The following is a 24,698-nucleotide window of genomic DNA, read 5'->3' on the forward strand; positions in this document are numbered from 1 at the left end:
AAAAATTTGCCAGCCCAGAAGGTGTGCACACCTCTGCCAACCCGACCCCTCTGGTGGGGGAGGCGATGTGAAGCCCACTCTTCAGTGCCCGCCATCTTGCAGATGGCAGGCACTCCCCAATCAGGATTAGGGATTGTGCCCATTCCCCCACGTGGGGTGAGCACACAAAGGGTGTAGTCACCCTAAGGTCAGTAGCCCATTGGCTACTGACCTCGAGACCCCTAAAACGCCCCCTAAATACAGTATTTAGGGGGAGCCCTGAACCAAGAAGGCAGATTCCCCCAACCTACGAAGTAGGACGAAAGAAGATGCCTAGCAGAGAAGTCTACAGACAAGAGCTGACTTGGCCCCAGCCCTACCGGCCCTCTGCAGTTTCCAGAGATCCTGCACCAAAAGTCGCCTTGTCCTGCAGCCAGCGACCTCCAGAACCCTGGGAGGACTGACTGCCTTCAATAAAGACAGGATCTCCTGTTAATAGCAGCTCTGTTTAAAAGAATCTCCAAAGATAGACTCTGAGCCTGCTGAGGAGAAAGAAACTCGATGCCTGGAACCACCACTGCACCTGTTGCCTGCGGCCCGAGTTCGGTCTCCCAGCACTCTAGAGTCCGAGTCCACCGTGGGTTGACCCCCTCCAGGACTCCCTGACGTCACCTGCAGCCTCTGCTCGGAGACCCTCCATCCCCCCCCACCCCCACTGCGAGTGGCCTGGTGTGAGAAAGTGCCATCTTTCTTGCATGGTATGCCCCCACTTTTTGCTGAATTGCTGAATGTACTTTGACTGAGTGTGCCCTGGACCCCTGCCAATCAGGTGCCCAGGGCCTATGTTCCTTCCCTAAAAACCTAAACCCCAAATTGGCAAACTCTGGCCACATGTCAGCCCCTGGTAAATGGTACCCAGGGCCTTGTGACCAGGGAAGGTCTGTAAGGGCTGCAGCACTCATTGTGCCACCCTTAGAGGCCCTGTACCCTAACACACACACACTGCCCTTGCAGGCTGAGTGTCTAAATACAGGACAAAACAGAGTCGACATGGCTCACATTCCTGTGTGCCATGCCCATCACCTACACTGCCATGGCATACATCAGCCACCCCTCTAGCTGGGTGCCCTATGCCAATGGCGTGGGCACAGGAGCATGAGCCCTGTGCCCTTACAGTACCCAGGTCCATTCCTGGGCACTGTAAGTGCAGTGCTGCCATTTAAGAGTACATGGTGCTGAGAGCTCGTCAAACACGAACTCCACAGCACCATAATGGCAACACCGAAGACTGAGAAGTTTGGTATCAAAATTCTCAGCACATTAAACCCGCACTGATGCCAGTGTGGGATTTAATGTACCAAGCACCCCCAGAGGGAAACTTAGAGATGCCCCCTGAAACCTAACCTACAATCCACATCTGGTCTGAGAGGCTGCCTAGGCTGCCACACAGCAAACATGTTGCTGGACCCCTGGGTAGGAGAGCCCCTGCTCTCCTGGGCCTGCAACAATGCACATCCTGGGCGAGGTGCTAGATCTGCTCCCCCAGGATGGGCAGGGGGAAGCTTCAAAGGCATGCCGCCTCTGTGAGTTTCCCCAGGCCACTGCAACCCCCCACTCTGGCGGGAAGCTTGGCCGGAAACCCTAAATAAGGAAAGGGGATGTGCCAGCCTGCCAACCCCACCCCTCGGGTGGGGGAGGCGAGGTGAAGCACATCTCCGGGCTCTCGCCATCTTGAATATGGGGAGCCCTTCCCTATCAGGACTAGGCTACTGCCCCCCTCCCACAGGAGAGAGGCAGGATAGGGGGTGTACCCACCCCAGGACAGGGACCCATTGGTCCCTGCCCTTCACCTACCTATAACGCCCCTAAATCTAGTATTTAGGGGCACCCTGAACCTTCCTATTCCAGATTCCAAAGTCCGAAGAAGAGCAAGAAGAAAGACCTGCCCTGCAGCTGCTAAGAAGAGGAAGACACCAACTGCTTTGGCCCCAGCCCTACCGGCCTGTCGACCCTCAAACCTGCTCCAACCCGGCATCTCTTGTGGCCAGCAACCTCACAAACCCCGGAGGACCTGGCTTCCTTTTGGCTCTAAGCCCCTGGGACTCCCAGGAGTAGAGGCTGTACTCAAAATCTACTTCTAATCCCTGGCATCAGCCCGGAACCGCAAACCCTTCTCACACTGCACCTGCCAAGCCTGGCCTGTGCTGGAGTGAACAAAGACCATGAGGACGACCCCACGGCTACTGTGACCCCGAGTCCGGCACCCAAGGACTTCCCTCGACGCTCCTGAAGACGCCTGCAGCCTCAGAACCAGGTGCCCCCCCCAACCGCGATCAACAGAGGGTAAGATTACCCGGTGCCCCGCGGCCCACTGTGCCCAACTCTGGGGTACCTACCTATCCTCCAACTACCCAACTTACCTCTCGAAGTGGTGGTGACACCTGAAGAATCTTGGTCCCCGAGCTTGCAGTCTTTTTTTTAAACCGGAGCTTTCCCATTGAAATAAATTGAGCGCCCTAAGGCTCAAAAGCACCCTGCACCCAGCCGCCCGAGTGGCCCTGGCAGTGTAACCTCTACACCTATCTACTTCCCCATTTGTCCTGAGCAAGTGTCCAGGAGCCCAGCTCCCACAGCCGCGTGGCCTGCTAGTCAGCAGCCACCAACCAAGGCCCCCCTACCTCTCATGGGATAACATTGGGTCTAACTCTCTCTGCACCCGGCTGCCCCAGTGCCGCTGAGGGTAAACCAACTGTACCTACCTGACACTGGGAGACCCCTGAGTCTATGCCCAGAACATTAACTCTGCCAGTCGAGTACTTACCTTTAAACTGATAACTCAATTGTCTCCATAGGGTAACATTGACTGGTTTCTTCTGAAATTTCTTCTAAGTGTGGAGTTTTCAAGACTTAAAATATTCACCAAAAATCAGCCGAGTAGCGAAAATACTCACCTGCTATTAGGCGAGCTCCCAGTGCTGGATCTTGGTGCCCAGCACTGACTCTGAAAAATACTTACAACTGTACTTACCAGTAACCCAATTTTCTCCCATAGGAAATCATTGACTGTTTTTCTGTGAAATGTCTTCTAAGTGTCAATTTCTGCAAACTTTAAATATTCTTTAAAAATCGTATAACTTCTGAAAACGTAATTACTTACCTGTTTTGGATAAAGGTCCCAGTACTGAGTCTAGGTACCCAGTACTGGATTACAAAAGTAACGAGAACATACTATACCTGCAACTTGAATTTTCTTCCATAGGGAATCATTGACCGTTTTCTATGAAATATTTTCTGTGTCAACTTTTAAAATAGCTAAATATTGTCTAAAAATCATAACAGTAATTAAGTCGACTTTTATCACTTGATTCCAAGTACTGACCCAGGACTGAATCTAGGATCCAGTCCTGGAAGTCCAAAAGTAATCTGTTGCAAATAACTTGAATCTTCCCTTGAAATTAATGCATTATTGTGTTTAAAACTGTGTTGCCTATTGCAACCACTTGTAACTTTCTACAAAAGTCAATTGCATATTGCTAAAATATTTATATACAGCATCTCATTCTAAGAAAGTATATTTTAATACCTATTGTTGGTTCTAAAATAAAACAAGCATATATTTTTTATATATAAACCAGTGGCCTAGAGTTCAGTTATTGAGTGTGTGAGACCATTTGCTGACTGAGTGTGTGCAACAAATGCTTAACACTGTCCTCTGATACTGCCTTACTGCTCGACCAAGAGTAAGGTTATATCTAACTTTAGCCTCTGCCAAACCATTGGGGACTGTGGACTCTGTACACCCTGTACCTATTTGGGAACAGTATATACAGAGCCACTTTCTCACACCTGGTAAGGTAAAATTCGACCTCAAAAGACACCCTTGCATCCAACCGCCCTGTGCCCTGCAGAAAAGAACCCAAGGTGCACCTATGTCCCGAGCCCTCCAACTTACCTGCCCAGCTGTTAATTCCTCCTGGAAGTCTTCCTGGACCAAGCCTGCAGCTAAAAACCAAAACTGAAAATCCCATTAAAAACAACAGGGCACCCGACGCCAAAACAGCGCCCAGCTGCCCCTGCGCCGCTGTGGGTGCACTTTGTGTGCTAAACTGGATCTCCCTTTGCCCTGAGCCTAACACCAGGAGCTTTGCTCCCACAACCGTGTGGCCTGCTCGTGAGCAACCACAAACCCCGAGACCCCCTGTCCCTCATTGGATAACATTGGGCCTACGCACTCCACACCCGGCCGCCCTAGTGCCGCTGGGGGTGCTTTGTGAGTGCATCCTTGGCCCTGGAGGAACTCTTGTTCTAACCCCAGAAACTCAACCCCAAAGACAGTGTATTTACCTCATAACTGAGAACTTCATTTCTCTCCATTGGAATACATTGAGAGTTTTTCTCTGAAAAATGTTCTACGTGTGGAGTTGATTTGTATGGAAACCTGAAAAACTACAAATGTGCAAAACTGACTTTACTTCCCTTTTCTCTTGGAAATGTCCCAGTGTGGTATCTAGGCATATCACACTGAGTAGTAAAAGTAATCTAAAAAGTAATTTTGAATCCTTGACTTAACTGTATTTCAAACAAACTGCATTTAAACCGACATTAAATTTTAACCACTGCTTAATATTTTGCAAAGCTTTTATTTCACTTAACTGTGCCAGGCATGGCTTGGTTCTAGAAATAAAAGAACTTTTTTTAAAATTCTTTTTTTTATTTGTTTTTATTGAACATTTTGCAAAACGGCCAATACAGCCAACAAACACAGTAGTCCACATTAGCATGACAACGTAATACAGGGAGCTGTCAGGTTGTGTATAAAGAAGACATAATTCAATGGTCAACATGTCAACATCTTAAGTCATCATTGGACCCGGGAGTTAAATTCAATGGCCTGGGGGTCCCACCACCCCATCACATCATGCAGGGCATCTCGGACAAAGAAAAGAAAACATAGGACGCGTGGCGGGGCGTCCCAGCCCGGCACGCTCCGTCAGCAAAGAAATAAAAGAACTTAATAATATTTTTATACAAACAAAATTGGTCTGAGTTCAGTCTTTGAGTGTGTGACAACTTTTGCTGATTGGGTGTTTACAACAAATGCTTAACATGATAAAGCCTTTCTACTCGCCCACACTACCACAAATGGAGAGTAAGGTGCGATCTACTTTTACCTCTACCTACCTTTTGGGGTTCCACTGGACTCTGTGCACACTATACCTCATTTTGGTATAGTATGTACAGAGTCAGGGACCCTTTTCTCACATAACTCACCCTAAACGAAAGAGTATGAAACTAACCTTTCCCAAGAGGGTCTTGATCTTCTATGTGGAAGAACCTGGAAAGGCAATCTGCATTGGAAGGGCCAGTGCCAGGTCTGTGTTCCACTGTAAAGTCCATACCCTGTAGGGAAATGGACCACCTCAGCAGTTTGGGGGTTTCTCCTTTCATTTGAATTAGCAATCTGAGAGGCCTGTTGTCAGTTTGAACAAGGAAGTGAGAGCCAAACAAGAATGGTCTCTGCTTCTTCAGGGACCAAACCACAGCAAAGGCTTCCCTTTCAATGGCACTCCAATGCTGTTCCTTGGGGAGTAACCTTCTGCTAATAAAAGCAAATGGTTGGTCATGGCCATCATGTAGAAAAGTGTCCCTTTTTGCATGGTTACCTCCTAACTTTTTGCCAGATACCCAATGCCAACTTGACTGAGTGTGTGCTGGGAACCTGCTAACCAGGCCCCAACTCCTGTGCTCTTTCCTAAAACTGTAGCTTTGTACCCCTAATTGGCACAACTGTAGGTCACCTGCAAGTTCCTTGTAAACGGTACTCCTGGTACCTAAGGGCTCGTGGCCAGAGAGGCTCCATGAGGACTACAGCATGTATTATGCCATCCTAAGAGACCCCTCACCTTAACATCAACACAGCCTGTGGCATTGGTAAGTCACCCCTCTGGCAGGCCTTACAGCCCTAAAGGCAGGGTGCACCCTATCCAGGTGAGGGCATAGCTGCAGGAGCCATATGCCCCTATAGTGTCTGTGTGTATGAAGCAGGGTTTGTGTCGCAGTAACTCCCCCCCCACCCCCCCCCCCCACCACACTTTTTGCCAGACTATTGATGCATCAAGAGCACTGTGGGCAGGGAAGGCCTCTAAGGGCTGCATCACTTATTGTGCCACCTTTCGAGGCCATGTGTGTATATAATATATATATATATATATCTGCTCCACTGCACCTTTAAAACGGATCACTCGCTGGCGGATGCTGCTCACACGGTGGTGCTCCGTGTTTAATATCTCGCTCCCACAGTCCCTCTCTCCCGTCCGGGAAGAAGGCAGCAGCACTCACGGGTTAGGTTTGTGGCCAGTTTATTAGCGCTTCAGACGCGTTTCGGGTTCTCCCTTCGTCAGTGTGTTTAACAATGTACATAGCGCGGCGCCATTTTTTATATACAAAAAACGTCACATTTCCGGGAATTGCAAGCACAGAAGGACATTACCGCCTCTATGGATTATTTGGGCGCCATCTTTGAGTGTACAAATGCCATATTTAACACTTGATTACCGATTAAATTTGTGTTCAGTGTACACAGAAATCAACACATCATTTACAACAATAAATATTGTATCAAGTGTATCTACACCCTTATTTGTACGTATATCTCATCTGTTTGTAAATCTTGCAGTGGATCGGCTAATGGCAGTTCAATTGAACCGCCCTGTCCCTCATCGCATTCGTCATTTATGCCGTGTATCGGCTATTAAAAACCCCAATGTGTATTATTTATTTTAAGAGGTATTGGATATTTACTATGTCGCCTTTCTTCTTCTTCCTACCGATTTTCATTCTGTCAATCACCTAGATCCCCAGGTGCACCGTTAACTCTTCCCCACTATTCATACCATTCGGGCTTTTAGTTTGTAGGTCAATGATAAATCTGGACTCCAACCTCCTCAATCTAAGCGCCCTGTCCCCTCCTCTGATGTGGAGTGGTACGTGATCTAACCCAAAGTATTGAAGTAGGTTCCTGTTACTCTGGTGTTTGATAGCATAATGTCTCGCCACCGGATAACTCATGTCCCTATTAGTAATAGCACGCATGTGCTCCAAAATCCTGATTTTAACACTGTGTATAGTGCTGCCGATGTACCTTAACTTACAAGGGCACATCAGGCAGTAAACCACATGTGTAGTTTGACATGTAATGAATTTCTTGATAGTTTTGCGTTCCTTCATTCCTTTGATTTCATAACTCAAGGTTCTTTTACTGAATGCACAGGCCTTACATTTACCACAAGGGTAAAAACCTTTTAGTTCACCAAATGTCCCTTGCTTTGCTGTAAGGTTGTCTAGGTGGCTATGGACCAGCTTATCTCTTAGTGATCTGGCTTTCCTAAAGGTCATTAGTGGGACAGGTGGGATGTCTTTCCCGATAATCAGATCAGTTTTCAGGACATGCCAATTTTTTCGGAAAATGTGTCTTAGGGAATCTGCATCCTCCGAAAAAGTTGTGATCAAGCGAAATTTGCCCTCTTCTTTCTTTTCTTCTTTTTTGTTGACCTCTAGTAATGACCGTCTAAAGCGGTGGCCAAACCTAAATTTCTCCAGGACAGTCTCCGAAAGGGCCAGTGGACCCTATCAAACGCTTTCTTGGCGTCTGTTGATATGAAGACACGTTCCTCGGACTGCCGGTTGGACTTGTCTAAGAGATGTAATAGCCGTCTGATATTATCGCTACACTGCCTGGTTGCAACAAAGCCCGCCTGGTCGGGATCTATCAAGCCCGGCATCATGGGCCCTAGTTTAGTCGCGACAATCCCTGTAAAGATCTTGAAATCTATGTTCAGGGGAGATATCGGCCTGTACGAGGCGCAATATCTTTGGTCTTCTCTGGGCTTGGGCAACACTGCCACTGAAGCCAGAATTAGGGTTGGTGGCAGTTCCCCGGAGTCGTCAATGGAATTAAAAAGTTGTGTTAATTATGGGGGCCTTAAGGGGACAAAACGTTTTGTAAAAAAAGGCGCTATACCCGTCCTGGGGATTTAAGAAGTTTAAGTCGGGGAAATAGCTGAGATAACCTCTTCAGGCCCAATGGGACTATCCAGGATTGCTGCCTGGTTTGACGTCAACTTGGAGAGTGTTACGTCCTGACAGTAGGTAGAAGGGTTTCGGTCGGGCAGCGGCTGTGCGAAGTACAGAGTGGCGTAGAAGTCTCGGAATGCGTCTATGTCCTCGCCATGTGTATGCTCAACACCCTCGGCAGTCAGGATGAGTGGGACTGTTGCTGCCTGTCTCTGCGCGTGCAATTTATGGGCCAATAAGCGGCCACATTTGTCCCCCCCCCCCCCGTATAAAATGCATGCTTCAGCCAAAGCGCAGCGTATTCCGCCCTGTCGAGGTCAAGACTGGCCAGTTGTGCCCGGGCTGCTTTTAGTTTCCTCCAAATTCGGGGGGGCTCCCGTCCTTTTAGGGATCCCTTCTAATCCTAGCACTTGTTGAGTAAGCTCATCCCTCTTTTCTTTACGGGCCTTATTGTCTGCAGTAGAGGTGGCTATGAGATCTCCCCGGGCCACTAATTTGAGCGTTTCCCAAAGGGTGACGATGGAAGTGTCATGCGTGTCGTTTATAGCTAAAAAGCCTTGCAACACTTTTTTGAGGCGTGCAACTTCTTCAGGGCAATGTAGGAGTGCGTCTCTAAGCTTCCATGAATATAGCGGTCTATTGATTGGGGGTGGGGGAAACAATAGAGTCGGGGTCAGGGACGCATGATCTGAAAGCGCTTGAGGTTCAGTGACTGATTGCGCCATTGGGAGGAGAGAGAGGAAGTGGTCCAGTCGTGCGTAAGTCCCCCTGGCATGGGAGTAAAATGTGTAGTCAAGTGTGTGGGGGTGGAGGTTCCGCCACATGTTCACTAACCCCAAAACGTGCAACCATCGGCGGTGGCATTCCGGAAGAGCCCCCGTTGACCCCTGCCTCTGTGTGGAGTGGTCGAGCTGACCGTCGAACACTATATTCAAGTCGCCCCCAAGGAGAATTTGTCGGTCAGGTGTGAAGGTCAAGTCGCCTATCGGTTTGTGTAAGAAGGCCTCCTGGCCCTCGTTGGGAGCATATATAGTGGCCAGTGTGAGAGTGTGCCCCCCCCTATGATCACCGAGTGAGCCAGGAGCCGCCCTTTAACCTCCATCACCTTGGCCCCCACCCTCCCATGAATCGTATGTGCGACTAGGATGGCTACCCCGGCCCTTCTGGTAGGGAGAGAAGAGTAGTATTGGTGTGGAAAAGCCTTGGAACGCATTCTGTAAGTGTCGCTGGGCTTCAAATGAGTCTCCTGTAGTAAGCAAATCTGGGCGCCAGAGTTCTCCAGATAGGACAAGATAGCCCTACGCTTAATGGGTTTGTTGAGCCCTTTCACATTTAGTGTAAGAATCTTAATACTCATCAATGTTAAGCGGGAGGACGGGACCATGCTCTGCAGGGATCCAAAGGGCAAACGAGCTGTAGACGTCGTAGGGGCAAGGTAATCCAAGTGGGGCGTTGATAACCTGCATGAGTAATCCACCTGTATGCGCGCAATAGAAATTCGTCAAGAGGGAGGAGACCCCAACATTGTGAACAACAGAACCCCATAGGAAACAAAAACATGAAAAATATGAGAGCTCAAAGTCAATGTCCAGAGCGTCCTGCTCTTGGAAGAAAGAGAAAAGGGTACTCAAGGCCAATGAAAAGTTGTCAATGTCATCGGCTTGAGGTGAGGGTGCATCATCGAAAAATCATGCAAATGGCAGTGGTCCACCTCATTCTCTAGATGCCCCTGAGAGGGATGGCGGCACTGCCTGCCCTTCCTTGGCCACAGTGTCCGGGTCAGGGCGTGCCGTGGAGCTTGGAGGTTTAATGGTAGTCCATCCGTGACCGCTTCGGCATCTGCGGGGCCGCTTGTTCGGGCTCAATTGGTCCTGTGCAGGTTCCTCAATGCCCAGAAGTTTGTAGGCTACTTGGTGTGAGCGGATTTGTCTCAGTTTCTCCTTGTAGGAGAAGATCAGCCTGAATGGGTGCCCCCAGGAACACTTTATGCCAGAGTCCCGGAGGTGAAGCGTGATCGGTCAAAAAGACTTGCGTTTAAGCAGCATGGAGGCAGCCAAGTCCTGGAAAAAAGTGTGCATCTGACCTTGGTACGTAAAGTTGGGGTTCCGTCGAGACTCGCGGAGGATCCTCTCCTTTAGCTGGTAGTCGTGGACATAGGTCAAGATGTCAGCTGGGGCTGCAGGGACCGCCCTGCGTGGGCCCCCATTGTGCTTGCGATGCAGCTTGATCGCGAACTCCGGGGGTTCGCCTAGGATAGAGCGAAAAAGGCCTGCCACGAGGGCTTCGATATAGTCATCGTGCACCATGCCTCGGATGCAGATGTTATTCCGACGGGACTTATTTTCCAAGTCCTCAGTATGGGCCTGTAGGTCTAGGTTCTGCTCCTGTAGCCGGATGACTTCTTGATGGAGGTTCTTCAGTTCCTCATCTCTTCCTGCTTTGTGCTCTTCCAGTGGGTGCACTCGTTCCCCCAGCGAATCAACATCGCGGCGTACATCCCGCAGGACCGCCTGGAGGTCATGCTTCAAGGTGGCCAGATCGTCTGCGAGAGAGCAAAAGAGAGATTCCAGAAAGGAGCGACTGATCGGAGCCTCCGGGCCCTCGTTCCCCTCGGTTTCGTCCTCGATGCCTGGGCTCGTCTAGCGTTCCGGATGTTGGGCAGACTTGAGCAATAGCTCTTTGACAGATCTGTCCTTTCTGCCCTTGGGGGCAGACATGACCTCCGCACTTGTGAGGCCCAAGCGGGAGCAAAGAGTGCCGGGGCCTGCTCGCAGGAAAGGCTGTGAGAAAACGGTAAGGAGTAGTGTCAGGCCAGGGGATCGCAGCTGAACGTCCTCTCGCAACAGCCCCTCACTGGCGCCCCAGGTTCACAACACAGCGGGAGTGTGGTACCTGCAAGGGCCTGCGCAGAGGTGGCGCCGGTCGTGCAGCTGGGATCTCCAGGGCTGCGTTCCTGCCACAGGGGCTCCGCTACTGGTAAGTGGGCAGCAACTGGAGTCCCGGGAGTTCTTGTGGCCAGGACGATGCGCAGAGGGGACCTGCAGAGTCCCCGGGTCAGGAGCGGCTGCATACCCGAGAGCAATGCGCTGAAGTCTGGTCAGGGAGAATACAGTCTCTGGGTTTTCCAATCTAGCATGAAGGTATTGGTACCTGGCCCATGGGTACCAATGAGGGTCCTTAAGGGCTGCAGCATGTATTATGCCATCCTAAGGAACCCCCACACCAATTGCATGCAGCTTACCATTGCAGACTGCGTGTCATGGTGAAAACACGATATGACACACACACTCTGTGCCATGACAAGATCACTGCATGTGATCTATGTAAGTGACCCCTACTGCAGGCCTTATAGCCCTGAGGCAGGGTGCAGTATATTACATGTGAGGGCATATCTACATGAGCAGCTATGCCCCTGCCCTGTCTAGTTCAGTTACTGGATGGTACAGGAAGCCATCTCAAGAACATGTACTGGGCACTAGTCATTGCAAGTTCCCCAGCAACATGATTGATATCAAACACAATAGGTTTCAGTAAAGCAAACACCTCGTTTTAATAAATGTGTACAGTTGCCAGTACAAGATTTATTATGACCTGCACCGAGAGGGCACCTTAGAGGTGCCCCTTGGAAAAACCTACCAGTGTCTTGTGTGCTGGCTGACTGGTATTTCTGACCCCCTGCAGGTGAGAGTCCATGCTCTCCGAGGCCAAAAACAATGCCTGCTCTGGAGGAAGATGTTCACATCTTCTCCAGCTGAATGACTAGTGACTTAGCATCTCAAGGCCACGGGCTTCAAAGCCCCGGCCTCCTTCAAAATATGTGACCCTGGCTTCCCCCAGACCTGGTAGATGCCACCCTCTGCCATCAGACCCATTTGACACCAGCACCAACGGGAAATTAGCTGTGCAAGTAAGTGTAGTGCACCACCAGGCTAGTCACACCCTTAAGGTGAGCTACCCAATGTGCTGCACGAAAGAAAGGTTCCATCATCTTGTTTTTGGTGGAATTAGGAATGCTGGGACTGGGTTATGCCCACTCCCCACAGGAAGTGGTCATATAGTGGGTATAGTGATCCCATGGTTAAGTAGCCCATTATCTCCTACCATTCACTCCCCGTAACGCCTCTAAATTGAGTATTTAGGTGGCCCCCTGACACCAGGAACTCCGATTAGTCTGCCTGAAAGAAGGACACAGAAGAGCCGAAGACAAAAGAACTGTGGACTAGCTGTAGATGTTCGCGCCAAACCCTGCCTGCCTGCTCCTATCCCGACAACTGCAAAGATCTGACTTGTCCTGCAGCTGTGCATCCTCCTCGAGCCTTGGAGGGCTACCAGCACTTCGCCAGCCAGCATCTCCCTTGAAGTGGAAAAGCCACTTGCCTGCAGGCCCAAATCGGAAATTCCCTCCAGGAGCCCTCCAGCACCAATTCCCAGGGTACTCGAGCCCTTGCAGCAGCCAAGGCTTGTTCAGTGTCCAGCCCCAACACCAACACTGCCAAGGCAGATCTACCAACGTGGGATGTAAGCAGCAGAGCGGCCATCGTCAAGAGTGGCCCTGTTCTGTTTTGTCCCCATCTTCAGGTCGACCTAAGATGGGAGAGCCTCCAACGCAAGTGACCCGCCGGATAAAATCACCTCTGCACCTAAGCCCCACAGCCTGAGTTGGAGCCTACCTACAGTGCACCCTTGCTCCAGAGGCCCTCAAGAGCTGAGCACTCCCTTTGGGTTCAGCCGGACTGGTCACCCTCTCATACTTGCAGCCTTTTTCTTGTTACAGGTTCCCCAGTGACTTTAGCAGTAGTGTTCGAGGCTACCTTTGCAACCAGCACCTCTGCACCCAGACCCACCAGGAGAGGTAAACCAAAACTGCTGGTGGCTCTAAGGACCTGGCTTGGCCCCTAATTACCTAAAGTCCAGAAGAAAAACCCTCTAACTCGATTGCAAGTATACCTATGCACTGTCTCTCTTGTATAGGATAGCATTACCGCGTTTGAGACTCGTGTCTTAAATCTGACAGCTGTATTTTCTGTGTTTCTGAAAATCGCTAAATTGGTCTCGAGTTTCATCTGGAGTGTGTCATTTTTTGACTCTGTGTGTACAACAAATGTTTAACACTACCCACCCTTTGGTAAGCCTAAACTGCTCGCCTGCACTGCCACAAAGAGAGCTTTTTGGATTATTAATTTAAGCCATCTAAGCCAGTAAGGGTCGCCTGGACTTTCAAAATAGTGTACCTCATTTTGGTACACTACATAAAAAGTCAGCTTCCCACAGTGAGCCTCATTACTCCGTGTTCGGTTAATATGGCATATTTGTCCTGAATTTTATTTCAATAGTTTCATTTTGTGTTGTGACAGTGTATAATATTAAAAGCATGTGTTACAATATCCAAATGTACGGTGTTAAATATGTGTGTGTATATGTGTGTGTGTATATATATATATATATTACCTACTGGCGGTCGCCAGTGGGTAGTTATAGTTAGAACCACGTTTCCATAGGAAATCCGCAACATTCTATTTTGAATAACTTTGGCGCCGGTCGACGAATCCTCGCGAATTTTTCAAAATAGGTGGGGCGCTACGCTCCGCCCCTACCCTGAAAGTCTCGGGGGGATTCGTCAAGCGGGGGCTGAGATAAAAGGGGGGTCCCAAAACGTGTTTTTCCCATGCATTTTTCCATAGGACCTTTAGACAGGGCTACAGCCCGAACGGCTGAACAGAATTACTAGAAATTTGGCAGAGAGGTAGTCCTCAGGTCAAGGAAGTGCCTTTTGTAGGTTTGGTGTAAATCTGTTCAGTAGATTCTGAGAAAATAGCCTTTAAATCAATATATATATCTGAGCCAGCTTACGGTGCGCTTACGGTACGCTTACCGTACGCGTACGGTGGCGTGCGCGAGCGCGATTCTGATTGGCTCTTAGATCTTAGTAAACATTCGAATCGGCCGAAACCAGGAAGCGGCGGCCGCCATTTTCTCTCTCGCACTGAGAGTGATTTCTAAAATATAAAGCCCAAAAACATGTAAAGGGGCTGTTTAGACAGCTCCCACACACATAGCCATGTTGAGGGAGTCCCCAAAGATCCCCCAAGGCCAAAAACGGAATTTTTATTTTTTCGTTCATTTCGCCGATTACGCTTACTGTACGCGTACGGTAAAAAATTAAAAAAAAAAAAATAATTATCCACACTCTCTCCACCCCGTGTGCAATTGGTGCCCGCAGGTCACCAATTGTGCATGGCTTATTAGAGATGAGATAAACTAAAATATTTAAAAAAAAAATAATAAAAAAAAAATTATCCACACTCTCTCCACCCCGTGTGCAAATGGTGCCCGAAGGGCACCATTTGTGCATGGCTTATAAAATATACGAAAAATTAAAATATTACCTTTCAAAACGAAGTGCATCATATGTCCTCCATGTGCGCACGGTGCGCGAAGCGCATCGTGCGTACATGGCCCATCTAGCGTAACGTGGGCACGCGGTGCGCGTAGCGCACCGCGTGCCCACCGTGCGTGCACGGCACTAACTGCGTAAAGTGGGCGCGCGGTGCGCGAAGCGCACCGCGTGCTCACTGTGCGCGCACGGTGCGCGAAGCGCACCGTGCGCGCACGGAACGAACTGCGTTAAGTGGGCGTACACGCCACGAATGGCGTAAAGTAACTTCACATTTAAAAAACCGTACAAATTCACTGAAAAAACCATAGGTTTCACACACGTTATAGTTAGGAATTAGCATTTAAAAAACCTTGCAAATTCACTGAAAAAACCATAGGTTAGGAATTAGCATTTAAAAAACCTTGCAAATTCACTGAAAAAACCATAGGTTTCACACATGTTATAGTTAGCGGAAATTTTACTGATAAAAAACCAATGAAATTCCCCCGTTATAGTTAGTGCAGGCAACTATAACTCACGCGACCGCAATCTTCTGCTGATGACATATGTGTCTTTATGAAAAAAAAATATTTGTAATATATGTATAGCTAAAAATGTATGGAAGAAGACATGGGCAAATAAGTGTCTAAATACAGTATTAGCATCAGCAGAGGATTGCGGTCGCGTGAGTTATAGTTGCCTGCACTAACTATAACGGGGGAATTTCATTGGTTTTTTATCAGTAAAATTTCCGCTAACTATAACATGTGTGAAACCTATGGTTTTTTCAGTGAATTTGCAAGGTTTTTTAAATGCTAATTCCTAACTATAACGTGTGTGAAACCTATGGTTTTTTCAGTGAATATATATATATATAACACACCTACTGGCGGTCGCCAGTAGGTAGTTATAGTTAGGACCCTGTTTCCATAGGAAATCCGCAACATTCTATTTTGAATAACTTTGGCGCCGGTCGACGAATCCTCGCGAATTTCTCAAAATAGGTGGGGCGCTACGCTCCGCTCCTACCCTGAAAGTCTCGGGGGGATTCGTCAAGCGGGGGCTGAGATAAAAGGGGGGTCCCAAAACGCGTTTTTCCCATGCATTTTTCCATAGGACCTTTAGACAGGGCTACAGCCCGAACGGCTGAACAGAATTACTAGAAATTTGGCAGAGAGGTAGTCCTCAGGTCAAGGAAGTGCCTTTTGTAGGTTTGGTGTAAATCTGTTCAGTAGATTCTGAGAAAATAGCCTTTAAATCAATATATACATCTGAGCCAGCTTACGGTACGCTTACCGTAAGCTTACCGTACGCGTACGGTGGCGTGCGCGAGCGCGATTCTGATTGGCTGTTACATCTAAGTAAACATTTGAATCGGTCGAAACCAGGAAGCGGCGGCCGCCATTTTCTCTCTCGCACTCTGAGGGGGGGGGGCTGTAAACAAAGGCATAAAACATATAAAGGGGCTGTTTAGACAGCGCCCATGCACATAGCCATGTTAGTTGAGTCCTCAAAGATCCCCCAAGGCCAAAAACGGTAAATTTTAATTTTTTGAAAATTTCGCCGATTACGCTTACCGTACGCGTACGGTGCGCTTACGCTAAAAATTTTAATAAAAAAAAAAAAACACTCTGTGCATGGCATATTATTGTCATCACTTACAAATTACATTTAACAGATTACCTATCACAAGGAAGCGCATAATATGTCCTCCATGTGCGCACGGTGCGTAACGTGGGCACGTACGGCACTAACTGCGTAAAGTGGGCGCGCGGTGCGCGAAGCGCACCGCGTGCTCACTGTGCGCGCACGGTGCGCAAAGCGCACCGTGCGCGCACGGAACGAACTGCGTTAAGTGGGCGTACACGCCACGAATGGCGTAAAGTAACTTCGCATTTAAAAAACCGTACAAATTCACTGAAAAAACCATAGGTTTCACACACGTTATAGTTAGGAATTAGCATTTAAAAAACCTTGCAAATTCACTGAAAAAACCATAGGTTTCAGACATGTTATAGTTAGCGGAAATTTTACTGATAAAAAACCAATGAAATTCCTCCGTTATAGTTAGTGCAGGCAACTATAACTCACGCGACCGCAATCTTCTGCTGATGACATATGTGTCTTTATGAAAAAAAAATATTTGTAATATATGTATAGCTAAAAATTTATGGAAGAAGGCATGGGCAAATAAGTGTCTAAATACAGTATTAGCATCAGCAGAAGATTGCGGTCGCGTGAGTTATAGTTGCCTGCACTAACTATAACGGAGGAATTTCATTGGTTTTTTATCAGTAAAATTTCCGCTAACTATAACATGTCTGAAACCTATGGTTTTTTCAGTGAAAATATATATATATATATATATATATATATTACCTACTGGCGGTCGCCAGTAGGTAGTTATAGTTAGGACCACGTTTCCATAGGAAATCCGCAACATTCTATTTTGAATAACTTTGGCGCCGGTCGACGAATCCTCGCGAATTTTTCAAAATAGGTGGGGCGCTACGCTCCGCTCCTACCCTGAAAGTCTCGGGGGGATTCGTCAAGCGGGGGCTGAGATAAAAGGGGGGTCCCAAAACGCGTTTTTCCCATGCATTTTTCCATAGGACCTTTAGACACAGCTACAGCCCGAACGGCTGAACAGAATTACTTGAAATTTGGCAGAGAGGTAGCCATAAGGTCAAGGAAGTGCCTTTTGCATGTCTGGTGTAAATCTGTTCAGTATTTCCGGAGAAAATAGCATTTAAAAGCATATATATATCTATATGCGCGCAGGGTGCGCGCACCGTGCGAGCACCGTGCGAGCACCCTAACGTGCGCGAGCGTAATTCTGATTGGTGGTTACATGTTAGTCAACGTTCGAATCGGTCGAAATCAGGAAGTGTCGGCCGCCATTTTGTTTGTTTTCAGTGCGAGAGTGAAAAAGGAAGGTGGCGAACGTGAAAAGGGGGCAGGGTAGAGAGTTCCTGACCCCCTAGCCTTTGTCAGGGGGTCCCTGAAGGACCCCTAAGGCAAAACATTTTTTTTTAAAAATCGCGGGGGTGCGCGCACAGTGCGCGCACCCTGAAAAACACAAAAAAAATATAAAAAAATTTACAAAAAAAAAATAATTCGCAGGGTGAAAACCAAAAAAAAAAAAAAATAATAATTTTTAATACGTAGTTTATTGTCAAATAAATATATAAAAAAAATAATACATCAATAAATTAGCATTTAAAAAACCGTACAAATTCACTGAAAAAACCATAGGTTTCACACACGTTATAGTTAGGAATTAGCATTTAAAAAACCTTGCAAATTCACTTAAACCATAGGTTTCACACATGTTATAGTTAGCTGGACATTTCACTCATAAAAAACCAATGAAATTCCCCCGTTATAGTTACTGCAGGCAACTATAACTCACGCGACTGCAATCCTCTGCTGATGACATCAGATATTACATCACTGATGACATATGTGTCTTTCAGAAAAATAAATATTTGTAATATATGTATAGCTAAAGATTAATGGAAGAAGACATGGGTAAATAAGTGTCTAAATACAGTGATGTAATATCTGACGTCATCAGATGGGATTGCGGTCGCGTGAGTTATAGTTGCCTGCAGTAACTATAACGGGGGAATTTCATTGGTTTTTTATGAGTGAAATGTCCAGCTAACTATAACATGTGTGAAACCTATGGTTTTTTAAGTGAATATATATATATATATATATATATATATTTTCAATGAAGAAACCATAGGTTTCACAAATGTTATAGTTAGCTGGACATTTCCCTCGTAAAAAACCATTGAAATTCCCCCGTTATAGTTAGTTCAGCTAACTATAACTCGCACGCCCGCAATCCACTGCTGATGACGTCACATATTACATCACTCATGACATGGTCAGTGACATCACTCATGACATCACTGATGACATCTAAAATAACATCACTGATGAGTTCATCCATGTGATAAATTAACACATCTTCTCTCACCCTAATATAACCTTTGATATACCGACTCAATATTTATGAGTTCCATTCTCAAACCCATACATACTGTAATAACAATAACTGCATATCCACTTATTAACTTTTAGGTCTTCATACACCTCCACACAGTCAGCAGTAAAGTCACTCATACTTAGTCATTCAATAAAAAAATATCATAGTAATGTATACACCTATATAGACACTCATACACTACCAATGATCCATAAAGGTACTCTCACACCTACTCAGTCATGCAAATAATTACACTCCCATTTACTCACCTATGCGGTTATACACACTGAAGTTCAGTTACTCATAAAAATAGTATCACATTCTTATGCTCTATTAGAATCATTGATACAAGCACACACTCATCCATACAGTCACTCTCACAATCACACACTCTCACATCTACCCACTTATATACTCTTACACGCATATATACTGCCTTTCACATATGTAGTTAGTCACAAATGTACCACTGAGATATACATTCAATCCCTAACTAACCCATACACACACACACACACACCCCCAACCATACAGTCCATCACCGTTGCACTCTTAAAACCATGCACCCATAGAATCACCCACTCACACATCTATGCACAGAGTCACACACAGCCTACCCACACTAACACTCAGGCACCCATACATGATACTCAGACACCCAATCGATAACCCATATAGACACTCATATAGCTATTCACAAAACCATGCAGCCACTTATACACCAACAGACAGAAACATACAGACATTCACACAGATTAGTCACTAGTCTGCAGTAAGATACATTTAATGACTCACTTATAGAGTCAGTTACGCACCAAAGAAACTCATCCATTTACACACTTGTATACCCACTCATTCTTCAACAGGCCTTTCCCTATATATATTAAACATATTAAAATTGTTAAGAAACAGATACTCAATGGATGATGACATCAGTGATGTCATCAGTGATCTCATTTTAGATGTCATCAGTGATGTCACTGACCATGTCATGAGTGATGTAATAAGTGACGTCATCAGCAGTGGATTGCGGGCGCGCGAGTTATAGTTAGCTGAACTAACTATAATGGGGGAATTCCAATGGTTTTTTACGAGGGAAATGTCCAGCTAACTATAACGTGTGTGAAACCTATGGTTTTTTCAGTGAATATATATATATATATTCATTATAATTTATACACACTAAGCTACATTTTGCCTAAAGTTCATTTCGTAAGCTTAAGTGATTATTTTTTTTTTTCTGGATTCTAGCCAGATGCACGCTTACTTGCAGAAGAGGAAGGCAAGCGCTTGGAGGACCTGCAGAATGAAGATGAGCGGGAGAGGAGAGAGCAGCATGAAAAGGCCCAGCTTCGAGGATATCATGCCCTGAAGATGGTTCATTTGACACAGGTATGTTGAATAAGTTCCTAATAGGAACAAACATGGAAAAAAGAATAAGTCTGGCTACTCCTTTCGGGGAAATTGGGTGAGTGGCTTGCATATGTATGTGATATATAGTGACCATACTTTGTGTCCTTGTCTCTTCAAAATGAATTTAACCACATATATTTCAGGGCTTTCTTACATTGTAGTTTGCGAAGTAGGTCTGTAGTTTATAATCTTTATCAAACTAGAGCCCCCCTAAATATCCTTTTTGAAGAGTCATACACTTTTACAGCACACTATGGAACCAATCACAGGTGAAATTGTAAAGCCGTTCAGGCTTAATCAATAGTTCAAGCTTCAAAATGGGACTGCAGGTTTGTAGATTTTACCCTATCCAGGATTATTGGTGCAGTAAAACACCTAGACACAGGACCTGGTAAAGGTGAAAACAAGCTGAGACTGGTGCTCCTTCCACATAGTGCATGTTATTCCCCATTACTGGTTTATGAACTAGGTATTGCATTGTAATAGTGGGTTAATACTGCATGGTACCTATGATTTTCTGTCTTGAGACTTCACTTTGCCATTACTCTTCAGCTTGTGATTGGCCCATAACCGTACATAGCTGCATAGTCATTCTGTTCATATTAAATGAGCAGATTGGATTCCTACAGACATTATAGAGGTTCAGCAGAAAGTTTGTAAACCTCAACAGCATGGTTTAGAAAAGGTGGCAAAAGGTTGACTGCTAAGAGTCAAATCTCTGTTCCTTTTGCTGTAATATCCTGGATCAGTACATGTCCCTCAAACTGACAAGCTTTTGTTTTCTTTGTCATCTTCCCTTTTTAATTCATTTTTTAAATGTCATTGACTTAAAAAACCAGCATTTAATTGACATACCTATGTGTTTTTAAAAACAAAAACCCGGGCATTTTGCTGCGCCCTTACTGCTATGGTGTTCCTGGCAGTGATGGGCAGTAAACGGCTATATATCTGCCCATCCAATTTGGGTGGGCGGACATATAGCCATTTCTTTGTGGGCCCTGACACTGTCAGGCCAAATGAGAAGTTTGACCAAGGTGGAGACATAGTCGTCTCCGCTGCTGCCAAACTATGGTCACCTGCACCACCAATCGATAAATCAGACTGCAAGTTCTTGATGACATTTTTATCATGGTGTTTGCTGTTGTACCCTTTTATCGGGAAGGCTGTGTTTATTTGACCATCTTCAAACTTTAGGACCGTGAACAACTGTTGAAGGAGCTGGAGCAGATGCAGCAGGATGACCTCTGCCGCAGAAGACAGACTGTGGCACAGATGCCTCCACAGCTATTTGTACCTGCTTACAAACGTATTGAAATTAGAGAGGACTTCCAGAGGGAGCTGGAGTTTGCCTTTGAAGACCTGTACACAAGAGAGAGAAGTAAGTGTCATGAAAGGTTTTGGTGATGTGCACAATGTTTCTGCGTAATGTTTTGTTAACCAGTTGTTTGAAGTCTCCTCATGCCTGTTACAGTTATAACCTTTTGTTTGTTTATTGCTGTTTTTCCTATATTACTTACTCTGTACAATTGTTTGCATTCAGAATCTTCTGTTATTCCGTCATCATGACACTTTACCAAAATTTAGTGCCCAGCACCAAATGAGTGCGAGAAGAATAAAGACCTCTCATCTATTTATTTTCATCTATTTATTATTTTTATTGCCATAATCCATACCACTCATAGTATAAAATTAGTGCAACATTGTTGAACTTCTCCCCACTTTCTTGTCCCATCAAGATTTCTTCCATTTTTATGCCAATACAAATATAGATAAAATTAGTCTTCTGCCATTACCTTACAATTTAAAGTGAGAGAGAATTCTCTGCTGTCCAAAACATTCTATTAGGGATGAAGGATAAGGGGAACATGAAGTCAGAAATAATAAAGCAAACACAAGGAGATGATGGCCGGAGCGCTGAAATTTTCCAGACACTCACCCGCAGTCACAGTTCTGAGTTGAATACATCATTGCTCTTTAGCTCACTTCGCCACCCCACTTCAGACCCAGCCATAATCAAATCAGTCTTGACCCTGTTCCTCATGGGAACAGTCCAGCCTGGACTGCCCCAAGCCAGGTCTTCCCTGGACCGGAAACAAACATCCTGGGACCAGTTCGGGGTAACACCCCTCATCAGGCTAGCTTGAATCCAGTGGCAAAGTGAGCAAGGGACCCACGTCTGGGCATACCCTGCCAACTTGGGGCAAACAAAGCAAGCACATGGAGATGATGAACTGAACGCTGAAACCGGTCCCAGGATGCTTGTTTCTGGTCCAGGGAAGACCTGGCTTGGCAGTTCTGGCTGGACTGTTCTCATGAGCAACAGGGTCAAGACTGGGTCAACCAGGTCAAGCAGGTCTTTAGGAAGGGTGAGTGCACTCCAAACACTCTCAACATAAGAACCTTACCTGAAAATTCAGAGGCAGGATGGTAATGAGAACTAACCCACAATTTCTATAATAGGATCAGTGGGATCATTAAAGAAATCCGGGTCTCCCCCTCCCCCTAAATCATCATCATCCTGTGGAGGTGGTGTGTGAGAAGGAGATGGTAGAGGTGAAGGCGGTGGGGGTGGGGGGGATGGGGTAGGAGGTAATGTAGGGGAGGAAGGACGTATGGGTGAAGTGGCACAGTCCTTCTTTGGAGGAGCTGGAGGAGGTGTTGTGTCCAGCTTCCTTTTCTTGTACGGCACCGCTGTGACATGTCCGGTTTTAGGATTTATGTAAATCCGTTTTTGCGTTGGATGTGGCCGAAAAAGTTCCCCAGTGTCTGAAGGTGGCTTTGGCGCCGACTTTTTTGGTTCCGAGATGGATTTCGTGAGATCGGCAGGTTCTTTGTGGACTCTTTTTGGCACCGAGGATGTTTTTGGTGCCGAAGAACTTTTCGGTTCCGGTGGATTTTTCGGTGCCGAAGAACCTTTCGGTGCCGACGAGCCTTTCGGTGCCGGTGGAGACGTCGGTGCCGAGTGACGTTTCGGAGCCGATGGAGATTTCGGCCTCGGAGCCTGCTTCGGTGCCGAAGGTATTGTAGGCACAATAATATGAGGTTTGCTCGAACCCGAGCCACCTGCAGGCTTCGTTTTCTTCGGAGCCGGGCCCGGGGGCGGGGCTTCTGAAGATGATTTTGGATCGCGACTGGGCCCAGCTGGCAGAGTCTTGACCAATGTCTTTTTTGGTGGGGTTGGGGTAGGGGAGCTGGTACTCACAGGCTGCCCCGGATCAGAATCGTCGGCCTCGGACACGATCTGGAGGTCTTCGGAGTCGTCGTCAGGGACGTCCTGTGCAAAGATGTCTTCTGGTTCCGGAACCGGTTTGGCCATGATATGGCGTCGAGCTCTTCGGTCCCGGATAGTTTTGTTCGAACGGAATGCGGCGCAGACTGGACAGCTGGATTTGTTGTGGTCTGGTGAGAGGCACAAATTACAGACCTCGTGGTGATCACTATGAGGAAACTTTGCTCCACATTGGGGGCATTTTTTAAAGGGTGCCCTTTCAATCAGCCGCGTCTGGATCCGGTCCGATGGGATTTCGACGTCTAGTTATAAATTTTTGAGAGTTGTTGTGATTGCTAGAAGTTTTCTGCTGGAGCGGAAAAAAGTTCATCCGAACCCAATGGCGGAAAAAAACAATCTGTGGATGGAGTGGATGCCCATGCGCACTGTTGTCCAGAGGAGGAGTCACCTATCTCGTGACCAAAGACTTCTTCCGAAGACAACAACAACCTGCAATCATCCGAGCCCAACACCAGATGGCGATCTTATCCTTAGTGTGTGGCTCTGCAGCTCTACATGCCAAGAACAGATGCATACTGGTAAGTAGCATATTCCTTCATCTTGTTTGCCCTGGAGTCCAATGGTTCGCCTGTCTCTATAAGGGACTGTTGCAAGAATGATAGTCCAAACAATCCAGAAACGTTACGAGACAGGAGGAATCAACCTTGAAGGGAAATTAAGAGCACACTCCACAAGGAAAAAGGGTACAACTCTCAATTTCATTGCTAATATGTTTATAAACAACATCTCCATGGTGGCAACATAGTCTTCCTTGCACACCTTCACTTAAGCATTACTGTGTGGACATCTAAACTAACAAAGAGATACAGGTGAGACATAACTTATTCAGACACCCGTTTGCAAATACAAACTCATTCCAAACCAGCCTCCCAGGGAGGCAAATACAGCTGATAAATCAATGCACAGCATGTGATTCCACCAAAGATCTAGGCTGCAAACAAAATAGTTACTTACCTCTAGGAGTAGTTTCCAGCTTAAAGAATTTTTGGGATTTTCCTGCCTGCCTCCCCTAAATAGAACATGTATTTGCAGAAAGGGAAGGAACACCAACAGACAGAACAAGAGGAAGCCAAAACTACAAGAGGTTCTCCAAAGAGAAATAAGAATCTGAGGTTCCTGTGTACACTGAGGGGTTTCGAGGGCATATGTCCGAATTCATCCCAGGAGGAACATGGCAACAAATGGTCAACAACTTGACGTTACCCAGGAATACAAAGAATACACTAATAGAAAGAATTCCAGATCCAACCAATTTTACATTACCAGGATGCACTCACGAGTGAAGTCAACCGCAACGAACACCAGATTGGCGTTAATAATATTTCTCAATAAAATTTAGGGTTGCAACTGGTTTTGCATCAGACCCTCTCATAATACACATCTACTTCATCTAATATCTGCTGCCTTTCATCTGAAAGTGTCTTATATGCACAGAATAACAAAATACATTTGTGATTAGTTGGAAGGACCTTGTTCTATAGGGCCTACCATATGAACATCAATCTTGAGTTTTTCACGATTCCTATAACCTGAGGTCCGAAGAAAATACAATTTTGCAGGTTAGTATTCTA

General features: G+C 46.5%; 1 protein-coding gene across 3 annotated transcripts in view; it reads left to right on the plus strand.

Annotated features, from left to right (window-relative positions):
- CEP295 (centrosomal protein 295) overlaps positions 1 to 24,698 on the plus strand; it is a 510,218-nt gene that overhangs the window by 60,936 nt on the left and 424,584 nt on the right. For all 3 annotated transcript variants that reach the window (XM_085621392.1, XM_085621393.1, XM_085621394.1), the window contains exons 12-13: positions 19,677 to 19,817; positions 21,033 to 21,216. In XM_085621392.1, the coding sequence (XP_085477518.1) occupies positions 19,677 to 19,817; positions 21,033 to 21,216 (325 nt within the window). The remainder of the gene's footprint in view (positions 1 to 19,676; positions 19,818 to 21,032; positions 21,217 to 24,698) is intronic.

The sequence above is a fragment of the Triturus cristatus genome, chromosome 8, assembly GCF_964204655.1.
Source record: "Triturus cristatus chromosome 8, aTriCri1.1, whole genome shotgun sequence".
NCBI classification, from domain to species: Eukaryota; Metazoa; Chordata; class Amphibia; order Caudata; family Salamandridae; genus Triturus; species Triturus cristatus.